Below are 13582 nucleotides of genomic sequence, written 5' to 3' on the forward strand. Positions count from 1 at the left end.
CTTCTTGTTCTTCTTCTTCTCTGTGTTTACTGGCAGATTACAAACCCACATTGAAGGTGGATACCACCATCTGTGTAGATGCTGCTCTTGTTAAGCTAATGAAAGAAATTTGTTATTATCAGATCTTTTCATCAACAAGATGTTGTGTAACTGGTGATCAGTTGTATACACAGGCTGCAAATATAAAAGATATAAAAGATCAGTGTTGACATGTTAGTGCACTTTATTTTATTGTCTAAATGTGCTCTCTAATTTATTAGGTCTGTCATATGATACTATCATCATATGGAAACTATTCTTTCCATTTCTTCCAACCCCCATTTTCCCTTTTAAAAATGTAGCATATACTGACCTACTTTTTACTTTGATCTATTTCCATTCTTACAAGTAAGTACAAGTAATTCTTGTACTTGAGTAAAGTTGCTTGAAAGCACTTAACTTCTAGTGCTCTTTCCATCCCTGGTAAATGCCATATCCAGCATGTTTGAACCCAGCAGCTTTTGCTAATCAATGAGAACCCTGGTGGTGTGACCAGGCACAGGAATACAGCGAGCCAACTTGTTTTCATCTTGAATACTTCACAGTATCACAGCACTGTCCAAGTACAGTACTTTGCCATGTGACCATCAATTTTCATGCCTTGGTTCAAAGTCTACTTTGCAGTGTTGTCTTGGGACTATTAAAGGCCCAAATGCCCCATAGGTATTTGCACTTTGAACAGTCTGCTGGACCATCACCAATTCCACAGTCAGCTTGCACTGTCTCTCTTTGCTCAGTCCCCAACTACCTTATGTTGCATTTGTGAGGAAGCAGAGAATATGATATCCACAAAAACTACCCCCACATATTATTCTAATAAAACTTTTGTAGCTCAGCCAATCTGAACAATAGAGGGACATGTGCCAGGTTGAAACGAACCACAGCCACCAAAGGCCCAAGTCTGTGCAACTGATGGATTGTACAATATATCAAAACATAATGGATCTCACATGGAACAACTTTATTTATTGTATTGAAAGCCAGGGCATTCTGCAGTCTAAAATGATGAGCTGAAACCAGTGGCCTGCTAAACGCATCTTACTGTCGCAGTGGAACAATATACCACATTTCTTGTCTGTTCTGTATTTTTTGTATTTGATGTCGTTCTTTGTTAAGATAAGATATTGCTACACAATAAAGTTAGGGAAGCAAAAGGATAAAAAAATAAATATATACAGAAATGCACTTCGTATTGATGGAAAGGCCAGGGTACTTAAGAGTATTGTTTTGATGAGTCTTATACTGTATGTCGTAATATGGAAAATTGGCTAGGATAGTGAAAAAGTTCCATTTCTACTGCCCTGTTGATACACTATAAGAAGTGAACACAGTGCTCTTAGCCTCTCAGCGTCAACTAATAATTCAACTAAAAGCGATATGCCACTGGTTTTTATATTTTATGTATTACTGTATTTTGAAATGAATCTAAACACATCAAAACACATCAACAGTGTTTAGATTAGATTTTAATGTTGTGATTTAAAATGTGACTTATTATGACAATGGCTAAAACACACTTCATTGTGGCTTTAAATTTCTCTAGCTTTACATAATATGAAAATACACTATATTGACAAAAGTATTTGGACATACCCCTTTATTATTGAATTCAGGGGTGGTATGGGGCTGTTGGGTTAGGCGCCTTACTTCCATTGAAGGGAAATCTTAATGCTTCAGCATACCAAGACATTTTGGACAATGCTATGCTTCCATATTTGCGGCAACAGTTTGGGGAAGGTCCTTTTCTATTGCAGCATGACTGTGCCCCAGTGCACAAAGCAAAGCTCCATAAAGACATGGCTGGATGAGTTTGGTGTGGAAGAACTTGACTGGCTCGCACAAAGTCCTGACCCCAGCCCTATCGAACACCTTTGGGATAGACTGGAACAGAGAAGCCAGTCCTTTTCCTCCAATATCAGTGTCTGACCCCACAAATTCTCTACTGCAGGAATGGGCTAAAAATCCCACAGAAACAATCCAAAACACTGTGGAAACCTTCAGAGAAGCGTGGAAGCTGTTATAGCTGCAAAGATGTCTCTGTGTTTAGAATGTGCTGTCATTAAACTCCCTGTCGGTGTAAGGGTGAAGTGCCCCAATAATTTTGTCTATATAGTGTATTCAAATCATTGGTGTACATTGTTTCAGGCATTCAGTAGACTGAACACCTTAAGCCATTAGACAGACGTTTGTCACTTGTATACAGGTTTGGGCTTTGTGGTCAGGACACATGTCTACTCTGTCTGCTCTCACTAAGGCTGAGCATGCCTGGTGTTGAACACACTGTCACACACACCATCTGTTACCTGGAACACTCCTGGCTTGAGCAAACACGGTTATGAGTAGGTAATGGCGCGGACAAAACTTGTGACCTTGACACTGCCTCCAATGTGTGATCAACAGAGAGACAGAAAGAGAGGTAGATTAATGAGAGCCAGTAGCCCTTTGGATTTTGCGAGAGAAAGACAGCAGAATCTTATGTTGCCTGGAAACATGTCTGTCTCAGTGTGTGACGAGAGATGGAGGCTTTCTCTGCCTCTCTTATCACCTTCAACTTCAAAGATAAATGTCAAGTCACCTCACTCAATAAACGTACATTCTGTTTTTTGACTTTATGATAGACGTCAAATGCCTTTACGCAATTACTCAAGCCACATGCCATTTTCTCCTCCATTTTTTTCCTGTGACATGTTAATGCATTTTATTTAAATCACTCATTTGTGTTATTAAAGTCTGTGTTGATACGATACTAGCAATACCCAGCAATGTCTTGGAGTTGCACTCTACACAAAAGTGTTCATAGTGTCTCAAGCTTCATGTCTATGACTCATAACTGTCACTAGATGAAGCTCATTAATCATCACATTTTTAAGTATTTTAATATCTCTTCTGGCACTGACAGATTTGGCTTTAGCTCCATAGCAGTTGTCCACTTTGTCTATTATTTACCCTCCCAGTGTTCTGTACAAAGACAGATGAGATTCATACTTACATTTGTTTGGCACTTAATGCTTATTATGAATAGCAGCGTAAATCTGTATTGAGTCATTTGGGACAATTAGCACCAACATGTTCTTGAAGTTTCCTTCTCACATCGTTAAGATTCACCTTGATGGATTTCATGAGAGCATTAATGTCTTGAAAAGCCGATTTATCTCCTTGCACTTCTAAAAGACAGGATGTGCTATGACTTGCGGTCACCCACTGCATAAAATCTGAAAAACTGAAAGGTTACTTGTTTTTACGCTTTAATGTATCATTATGAAGTAAATGCTGATTGTACAGTGCAATGGCTATAGAATAATAACAGCACTGGTGCTTAGATTGGTTCCCTCTACATCTTGTTTTCACTATGCAGTTCTGTCTACCACCGGGCAGGAAATCTCCTGGGAAAATTAAGTCTGAGTGATCAGTCAGACTGGCAGCCTAGCACTGTTTCTATCCATTATAGACTAAATGTCTGAATAAATTCTTGTTTTTGCTTTTTGTTGTTTGTAGTTGCAGCTCTGAGAGAAACAGAGAGAAATCTGGCTGTATTTGAGACAGCAACGCCAACATAATACCACTTGAAAATGCCTAGCGTGCAGGTAAAGTTGTCTATTTCCACTTCAAGTCCTCTATTGCATCATGTTTTTGGGAACAGAAATATGATAATATAGTTTTCTTTTGTCCTAAAAATATCACAAAGGCTATTTATTCCAGCAATGGAGTTTTGTTAAAGGCTTGCACTGTTGCAGTGTAAACAAAAAGCTATTGAGAGGCAAGAGGTCTTCACAACACCATGAGCTGAGCTGAGCCGCCACAAGAACAATCAGACAGGAAAATTCTATTGAAAGCACAGTTCTCTGATGGATGAGATCTGTTCAATTTATATGATTGTGTTCACTTTACACCCCTTTCATACAGGCTCAATTTAGCCATCGTCCACAATTATTATTCGATCTACTGCTGTGAACACTGTGCCAAAAATGGTTTAATTTTCACCCTGTGGATCAATAACACCTGATGTAGCCCATCTCATTCCCCTCTCATGGTGAGGCACTGCATTTATAACGCTATTGACAATATTGAGCAGTATTGACGACAAGGCAGGATAAGCACCTTGGGCAGTGGGCAGCGATGAAGTGCCTTTTTTTCCACAGCTGTTCACCTTTGTAATAGCTTTTTCAACCATGAACATGAATATAAAATGACGCCTAGTAAAACCAGGGGGCTGTGTTTAATTTTTTTGATCTACACATTGTGTTCTTTGGCTGGATCATGTAGACATATCAATAGAATCCAAAGGCTTTGGGGAAAAAAAACTGAATCTGTATTTCAGGTTACAGGTGCAATGTGGCTGAGCAGAGCATGAGTTTAGGGATGTTTCTTTTCTTTTAACTGGATTGCCCTGCTTTAGTAAATGTGTTAAGATAAACCTGGTAGACTGTCTTGATGCATGTTAATAAAATGTCAGAAACAGACCAGAAGTAACCAAAACACTTTGTTTAAGAAAAGGACATTTATGTCTTTTGTTATTTGTAAGCTGATAAGGACAGCCATGCAATTAAACAGAATTATATAGTACTTACAAAAGTCCATCAAAGGCAATGTCAAGACGTCCAATAAAGAGTTGAAAGAGAGAAAGAAAGCAAAACCGAGCAACAAAATGGTCCAAGCAGCATACTTTAATTTACATTAATATTGATTATGCTGCAAAGACTGTAATGCAATAGCTGCTTGCAGTCAATTATCTAAAAAAACAAAAAACAGAATATAAAGTGTTCCTGAGTTTAATGTTCACATCTGTCGTGTATGTTGTATTAGCCGGTTAGTTTCTCCCAGGGCAGCGGAGCGGAGAGGAGGGGCTCTGCTGCGCTGCACCGTGCAGCTACTCACCTCTGACTGAATCCCATCTCCACCTTTCATCTCTCAACTTGTCCCGCGTGAGGATGGATGCGTTTCACTGCGGTGGGACCCGGTAAAGTGTCAGAAGAATGCGGTCGGGCTGGGAAAGCCATCGGTAAACGGAGTGTCTTTGGGCGTCGGTGATGTTTGCAGTTGGTGACTGCAGAAATTTCCCAACGTGTCGGCGAGTCGACAGACCACTGCTTTACTGGTGCGCTTTTGGAGAGGAAGAAGAATGGACATGCAAACGAGAATGATTTTTTTTTTTCCAGCGGCTGAAATAATTGTTTTGTTTGTCTTAGCTCACTAACTTGACACAGTAAATTGGCACAAAGTCGCACAAGTGAAAACAGGACTGACCGATTAATTGATTGTTTTTTTTTTCGCTTGAGGAGGAATTCATGCGCCGATAGCTCACGGGGCCAATATGCCAGAATGGGTCCTCTACAGTATTTATTTCTCTGTGGACTTTTGTACACCCAAACCGTTGGTAAGTTTACGGATACATCTGTTATTAAATGTTATGGTTCAAATTAAGTCTTGCCTCACATGTATAGCCTCATAAAGACGCACTGGATTGCGATCTGACGCGTATTCGACCCCACAGTCTTGCCAGTTCAAGAAAGAAACCGAGTATGATATCCCACATGGTGTGCAGTGGATTTGTTGTTGAATTTGTATTTAAAATATTGAATGCATCAATCCAATGTGCTATATCATAGTTGGTTAATTTAGTCTTCATCTAAGACAATGTACCAGGCTAACTGTTAAATGGCTCACTAAGACGAAAGTTGCTCATTAATTCATAAAGGACTGCCATAATTGAACACGTTTCTTACTTCAACACAGTCTTTGGTAGCTTCAAAATTCCCATTATTTTCAGTATTGTGGTTTGAAAGTCGAAATAAATTGAGTACACCCTCATCTTGCTTGTATTCTCAAAGAAAAGAAACCTTTATATTCTTTTAATCAATTTAACTCCCTGTAGCTCATATGCTGGCTCCTTGTACGGACTGGCTCAAAACTATGACTGTCCTCACAGTTTACTGTAATGGACAAATTGGGTCAGTTCTTTGTGGCTTCATGCAAAAGGCTGTTCAGGTGAATGATGGAGCTAAATGTATGTCCTATACCTGAAGTGTCTAATGTGCCATAGAAAAGATGCCTATTCCAGAAATTCACACCAGATTGTTTGTTTCTACAGGTTAATGATACAATGCATGGACCTACTGCACAAATGTTCAAGTGCAGATGCACCTAAGAGACATTATCTACAATTCTTGACAAGAAGAGCTGTCCTTATCGTGAAGTATTTTGCACTGCTATCCCCCCTGCAGCACCACAGAACATAAATCTGTGTCAGTGGGGTAAATGTAGGTGCAGGTATGATCCACACATAGAGTGGGTGGAGATTTGGGTGGACATCTGAATTGGTTCTGTGTTGCTGGTTTATTTGGTACAGTACATATGTGCACTCTAAAGCAAAGTGATGGAAAGCAATGAGTCTGCAGTGAATCCTACAGTATCTTTGTGAAGCTTATAGTGATCAAAGTTTGTCTAAATGATTTCAAGGAGGCGTTGATTGACCTCTCAGTTTGGGGGATGTATTTTGTATTGGACTGCTGCTGAAAGGTGATTCAAAAGTGTTGTCTAATGTTTTATGTACATGGGGGTTTAACCAACACACCTCTGACACCATCTCAACACAAACATTGCAAACCTTTTTCCTCAGTGCAAACTAGTCTTTTTTTGATTTAATAGTTAAAATTCAAACGTATGCATGAAGGAGGTATACGTAATCCCTGTAGATGGTGTCTGAACTGACTACATGTGACAATACTGTAGGTAATCTGTAATATATTAGAGAAGATAATGCTGAGAGTTTGCAGTCTGTGCACAATAAAATGTATTTGTTTTTAATACATGGACAGATTGCTCATTTTGAATATATCCTAAATCTTTAATCATCACCACTGAATTTGACATTGTGGAGCCCGAACTGGCTTTATGGTGGTGACATGTCAAACTTGATTCTTTGCTTGACAGTCAAATGAAGCCCTAAAAGTGACCTCAAAGTGAATTTTGTTAGAGTGGTCCCTGCTAACATGCTCCAACATGCTCCTGACCTGCTTCATCTGCGAAGCTATGAGTTTCAGGTTCAGCACCATGGATAGATCCCTATACACAGACACAATGGCAGAGGGGAAAAAAGACCTGGGTTTACACAAAGCTTCCAGCTCTGCATATGCCACTATTGTCAATGTGTCTTTACCAAGAATCTTTATTTTAAGACTCATAAATCATTATCTAAGAAGGTATCAATACAGGACTGTTCAGCTGTCTAAATGCCAACATTTAATAAAGGGACTCACATAAATCAAAATATCCATCCATTTATTCATTTTCTGTCCCCACTTAGTCAGGGTCATTGGGTGTTGGTGCATGAGGCAAAGCCCCTGGATGGGTTGCCAGTCACAGACTGACAGGACCCCACAAGACCTTCCTGCTGTTAGATGACAGTACCAACCACTGAGCCACTGAACCACCCACAACTTAAATCATCTAATTTCAATTTTGTTGTCTGACAGCACAAATCTCAAAATCTGCATTAGCCACAATGGAGACTGGATAATGCGACAACCAATTAGATAAAGTCAGTATTTCACAAACTGTGTGTTTGTGTGTGGCTGTGGTACCACATTAATGTAGACACATGTATAGGCTTTTAAAAGCATGTTAAAAACATAGTATATCACCATGGTTTGGTGTGTTGGCGCCAGCTAATGGAATGCTTTTTGTCAACAAACCTTTTAACATTATAGGCTGCCACATCAATTTTGCTCACATTTGCTGCTTTATTTCTGTTGCTGTGTAGCAGCCAGTCATCATGGTTGCCTTTGCAATTTGTATGATTTGTCACCATCAGAGCCAAAAGACAAGAGACCGTGTAACCTTATTTTCATTTATTTATATCTTCTTTATTTCTTTGGCTTATGACAGTCTGAAAAGTCTGTTTTGGCTCCTCCAAAATTACACTCTAGGTTTGTTTGCATGCAGCCAACAGAAAGGGGAGACCTTTTAACACTGATATTATAATGTGCTCATACACCATGAAACAGATGAGAGTTTTGATGGTGTCATGCCTGTAAACAAGTACATTGGCACTAAATTTGGGTCATTCCTCTGTGACATTTAGAGGTGGAGTTTAAGAGAATGCACTGAAGGTGTGGAATGAATGAGAAGAGTAGGGGTTGTTATCTGGGCTGTGGATGCACAAAATATGACATTATTCTTATATGGATAGTTGAAATTAATCATTCTCTTGGCATATTCTGAGCACTGACTATCAAATACTCATTTGCTAAAATCTAAAATGTAGCCATTAAGGAGATAAGATAATTGTAAACTTTGCATATCCACACCATTAAGGTACAAAGAGAAAAAAATTTGAATGTAGCAGCCGCTGTTCTGCACCCACTGAGACAACATGTTTGACAATGTCAGTGTTTGATGGAATGTGTTAATGAAAAAGCTAATGAGATGTAATGACTCCTCAGCTCCTGTCTGTGAAAGTAAATATGAGAGCTTGAGTGTAGTAATGCACTGTATAGTGTAGCCAGTAAGAACCTGACGCTAATCAACTTTCCTTTCAAGGACTGTAATGGAACTATGCTCGGTTTTATTCTAGGGATCACATTTACAGATATGTGCAGTTTAGTGTCTAAAAAGCAGTGAAAATATAACAGTGAGAGATTGAAAGAGATGACAGTTTATTGGAGTGTTCTTTATTTTTAGAGATATGGCTTGACATTTTTGTTTGTCATCTTATTTTAATCAGCAGTCATATGTCTTTTTTTTCACATTTGGTTTTACTTGGCAGTGAGCAGATACTGCTTCGCAGTTATTACACTGCATTTTGACTTTGTTGAAGTATGTGCTCATGTTAACTAAATAGTTAACTGTATTTATTCCAGACGCGCCGCTCTCGCTGTTGAAACATAATAAAATTGTTGTTATTATTAAAATTATGTATGTATGTAAATATTATGGCTTTTTCTTTGATGGGTCTCTCTGAATCTTTCTTCTAGGGTCTCGTCTTCGCCAGGAAGACTTCCCTCCCCGCATTGTGGAGCACCCCTCTGACCTCATTGTGTCCAAAGGGGAACCAGCCACTCTCAACTGTAAGGCAGAGGGCCGTCCAACCCCCACAGTGGAATGGTACAAAGATGGGGAGCGCGTTGAGACGGACCGCGACAACCCCCGCTCCCACCGCATGCTGCTGCCCAGCGGCTCCCTCTTCTTCCTACGTATCGTCCACGGACGACGGAGCAAGCCCGATGATGGCAGCTATGTGTGTGTGGCCCGAAACTATCTAGGAGAGGCCGTAAGCCGGAACGCATCTCTGGAAGTAGCCTGTAAGTCTGAGTTTTCATCATGTCCCTCTGGGCACAAAGGTAGCACTCTGGTCAAGAAATCTCACTGTTGCATGACACAATGAAAAAATGTTATGCAGTGTGTACCGAGGTTGGTAACCTTTTGTGTGGTGTATGAAAACGTGTTAGTGTTGAATTTGAAAAAGGTAGAGTGTTGTGTTAAATTTAGCATAACATTTTGGGGCTGTTGTGCTAAGGAATCCATATATAAGATGTCATCTGTCATAATATGAGCAACGTCACCTACCCACTGAACCTACAAGTGTGTATGCGTATGCTTAGCTGTGTGCGTAGCATGTGTGAGCATATGTGCATGAATATGCTTTCAGACTGCTAGTGAGACCTGTTTGGATGACCTGTTTGAGTAATGTACGGGCAGAGCTGTGAATCGCTCCAGGGAGGGAGAGAAAAAGGGGCAGGATTTTAACCCAGCTACCTGCCTTTCGCTGTTTGCATTTGGAAAGATCCAGCATGCTCCCAGCCAGTTCTCTCCCTGTGTGGGAGAGAGGCGCTCTGGGCTATTCACATTTCCATTATGTGCTAAACTGAGCTGATTTCTTGCCATGAACAAGATGCACACACGCTCGGACGCACACGCAGATATACACGCATGCACACACAAACACCCACATTGTCTTTCGTGCTCGCTGTTTCTCACTCTCATAGAGATGTTGTACACAAGGAAGAAATGGGGAATTCCAGGCAAACAGTATTTTGCAGTTTTACATTTTATATGTACAAAACAGTTACTCACCCAAGCATTCATATATACATACCCGCAGATGAGATTTTTGTCCTGTTTTAAATCATAAAATAGGACCTAAAAAAAATGGCTGTTTTGAAACCCATTAGAACAGACTCCCTGTCAGAATTATGATCTTTACAGTCCTGCTATAAGTTATGCTGATTTATCACCCACATTGGATCTATGTTTGGCTACAAGGGGAAATCATGAAATAGGAAGGAAAAAACAAACAAACAGCGAAAAGTACGAAAGAAAGAAAAGCGGAGAAAAGAGCCCTCCTAATAGCGAGTCAGCGGAGACATTATCTGAGATCTGTGTGTATTTGTGCACCAAATCCTCTCTTTGTCCTATTGCCTTTTCCACATCAGACACTTGTAGTTCTATTGTCTTCTTTTACTGGTGCTGTTTCATCGCCTGTCTCTCAAATCAATAGTGGTGAACTGTCCTGGAAATACTAATGCTTAAGGAGATGCTTGGTATTTGAGAGGACACAAATCTACCATGAAATAGAAACTTCTGGTGTGTGTGTGTGTGTGTTCTGAGATACAGGATTGGCTTTAGCATTTAAAATGAGAAGCTGTGGTGTTTGATATTCTTGTTGATTATGATCTAATGTTAAAGCTAGTATAACAATATCCCCGTCTCACTGTAATCAGAATGTGCACTGCCCTATACATCATATTTAGATTGCACATCTTGAACAGCACAGTTGTATCTGAATACGTTGAATAATTCTCTCTCATAAAGAGACCAGAGACCCCAAACTGTCGTTATAGTGTCAAGAGACAAATGTTATAGCTGCCTCACTGATTCCCTTGACTGAATGAAGGCTGGCTTTATGAACACAATGACTGTGTCAGAGTGATTTTGTGGGGATTTTCTGTCTCTCCTTAAACACAATAAAGCTCATCTGTATTTTGCAGCTCAAACACGCATTCTGAATTCATTTTCTGAGTTAATTGTCATGTTCATTGTAAGTGTAGGAGCTGCAATTATTACTGACAAATCATTTTTTTCTGTTGTTATAAGAGAGGTACGCTACTTATGTACTGGCAACACATATGGACTGTAAGATAGCAAGCACATCTTATCATATATTGTTGCCACTATTAAGTACTAAACATACAGGAGCTAAAGCTAAACAAAAAATAAATAAATAAATATGGAATATGCTTTCATTTTGGCTGCAGAACAGCTTCAGTTTTTCTTGAAATGTCATCCGAGTCTTGAATGATGTATGGTTGGATACTGAATCATTTTTGAAGGCTTGTTTAGATCTCTGCATTTGTGTGTGTGGGAGCAGTAACATATGGGATTATGGGGACATCTTGAGGGATCTGTGTGTGCATAATGGAGTGTTCTTTGTACCTGAAAAAATCTCTGTGTTACTTGGCTGCTGTGCGACTAGGACCAGACACTGGACCTAAATACTCCCATTACCAATCTATATTAAACATGAACCGTTTGCTGTTTGATAACGATGAGGCTCTATGGGATTCTCTATTGTTCAATTGTTAAGTCTCCTTTAAATCTGGACTGCAACATAATTAATGTGTTCAGGCTTTGCAGTTTAGTTAAACTGAATTTTTCCCTTTGTGTTGTTTTTCCCCTTATATAAGTGAACATCACTTATATTTTTGATGTTCACTGCCACATCCAGATATCTTGCTTACATCTTTACTCACAAATGAAGTTATTCTAGTCATGTTCTGAGTTTACAGAGCTGACACTAACCTATTTTGTACTAGGTTGACTCCTATGGGCATACAGTGTCAATAGGTTGTTTTTCTGGAGCTTCTCTTACATAAAAGACAGTATGACCAATGCAGCCCTTTTGTTTACTTGGTGTAATTCAGAATATTGTGGCTACAGGGACGCATAATCGCTTGCATCCTTCAGGGGACGCATGATCCTGCCAGTATTGCTGCAGCCAAAGTTGCCATTGGGGTGGGAGCAAGCGGGCAAATGAAAGTGCTGAAGGGATGCTCTGACAGTGAGTCTGGCTCAGAATGGTCTGTTTCCTTAGAGTCCACAAACATTCTCAAATTTTCTAATGGGATGTATTATTGTATCTCAGCCAGTGGCTTAGAAAATGTAGCTAACTAAAGGGGCACTGATCCCCTGGGTGCATTTGTATTGTACAGTCTCGGTTTTGGTGGTTTGACGTTCATTTTATGAGTTTTAACTGAAATTTGAAGGGGCATTATTCATTTTCACGCAATGCAAAAACACTTCAGCTGTTTCAGATATTAGAAAATACCAAAATCGTGTAGATGTTCCAGCAAACTCTACAGCTGGCAGCTGTAATATTTTTATGTCTTATAAATTTACCAAAACATTTAATTATACATTAATTAAACATTTAATTATACACTTATTCTTAAGTAATGCAAGTAAAAAAAAAAAAAAAAAAAGCAAAATATTACCAACTAACATACTTGTCTTTCGGCATCACTTACAATTGTATTAACTTACTAATTGAACATAAGATTTCCCAACAGCGTTTTTCTCAGACTGAAAATTAGAACACCGAAAGGACGACACTGGAGAGAAGCAAATTTGATTCAAGACCAGTGAGGGAACATGTACTGTATTGGCTGATAGACCATCACTGGGCACAAATCTGGAGTGTTTTCACCCTTGTTGAAATTCTATTTCCTGCACAGTCTTGTTGGGTGCATATTTGACACAAATGATAACATCAGCCATTTCACAGCAAAATGAGGCCATGTCTGTTTATTATTAGAAGGTCTTGTATTTTTGCTTGATAAACAAGACTCATTGTGTTTTTCTGACTGCTGCAGCATGTCACTTTCTCACATTCTAGTATGTAATTTTAATAATCAGCAGTCACCTGCTGTCAGTGTGTACAATCACATATGGCCAACCACTGAGCCAGCTTTTCACATCTTCAGTCTTCATTTTTTGAGATGCTGCAGCTGAGCACTACTTCAGAGCAACATCAACAAACAACTGTGTGACCTCCAGGCCACCAGTGGACTGGCACTAATCATCAGAGTGAGTGGCTGTTGATGGAATTAGAACAGCTCCCTCAAACTATTAAGGCACAGAAAGACATAAACAGTGATGTGTTGAAGGGAGGTGTGGGTGGAGGGCGGCGGATGCAAGGGTGTTCATTAGCACAAAACTCAAGAGCAAGATGAGTCCCCCTCTGTTTGACTGTGCTAACTGAATTAGAAGTATAGTCACTCAGCCAGACAATCATCAATTAAATCCTCCCAACGACAGGCGGCCAACAAACTAAGCAGTCACAGTGCCAGAAAAATCTAGTGTCTGGATTGTCTTTTTTAGTCCTCTGTAGTAATTGCTTTGATGAGAGATCTAAAACATTGGACATTTATTTGAAATTTTTGTTGAATTAGGGCATTTTCAGACCTGTGGTTTGTTTCCTTTGTTCTTTAAGAGAATAATTTGATACAATTTTGCCTCACTCAAGACTGGTGTTTTGAGTTGTGATCTG

General features: G+C 39.5%; 1 protein-coding gene across 3 annotated transcripts in view; it reads left to right on the forward strand.

Moving 5' to 3' along the window:
• The first annotated feature begins 4848 nt into the window (after positions 1-4848).
• The window catches only part of LOC124070925 (roundabout homolog 2-like), a 70550-nt gene continuing 61816 nt past the window's right edge, over positions 4849-13582 (forward strand). For all 3 annotated transcript variants that reach the window (XM_046411267.1, XM_046411268.1, XM_046411269.1), the window contains exons 1-2: positions 4849-5413; positions 9012-9338. In XM_046411267.1, the coding sequence (XP_046267223.1) occupies positions 5359-5413; positions 9012-9338 (382 nt within the window). In that variant the 5' untranslated portion in view covers positions 4849-5358. The remainder of the gene's footprint in view (positions 5414-9011; positions 9339-13582) is intronic.

The sequence above is a fragment of the Scatophagus argus genome, chromosome 14 (assembly GCF_020382885.2).
Source record: "Scatophagus argus isolate fScaArg1 chromosome 14, fScaArg1.pri, whole genome shotgun sequence".
Lineage (NCBI taxonomy): Eukaryota > Metazoa > Chordata > Actinopteri > Scatophagidae > Scatophagus > Scatophagus argus.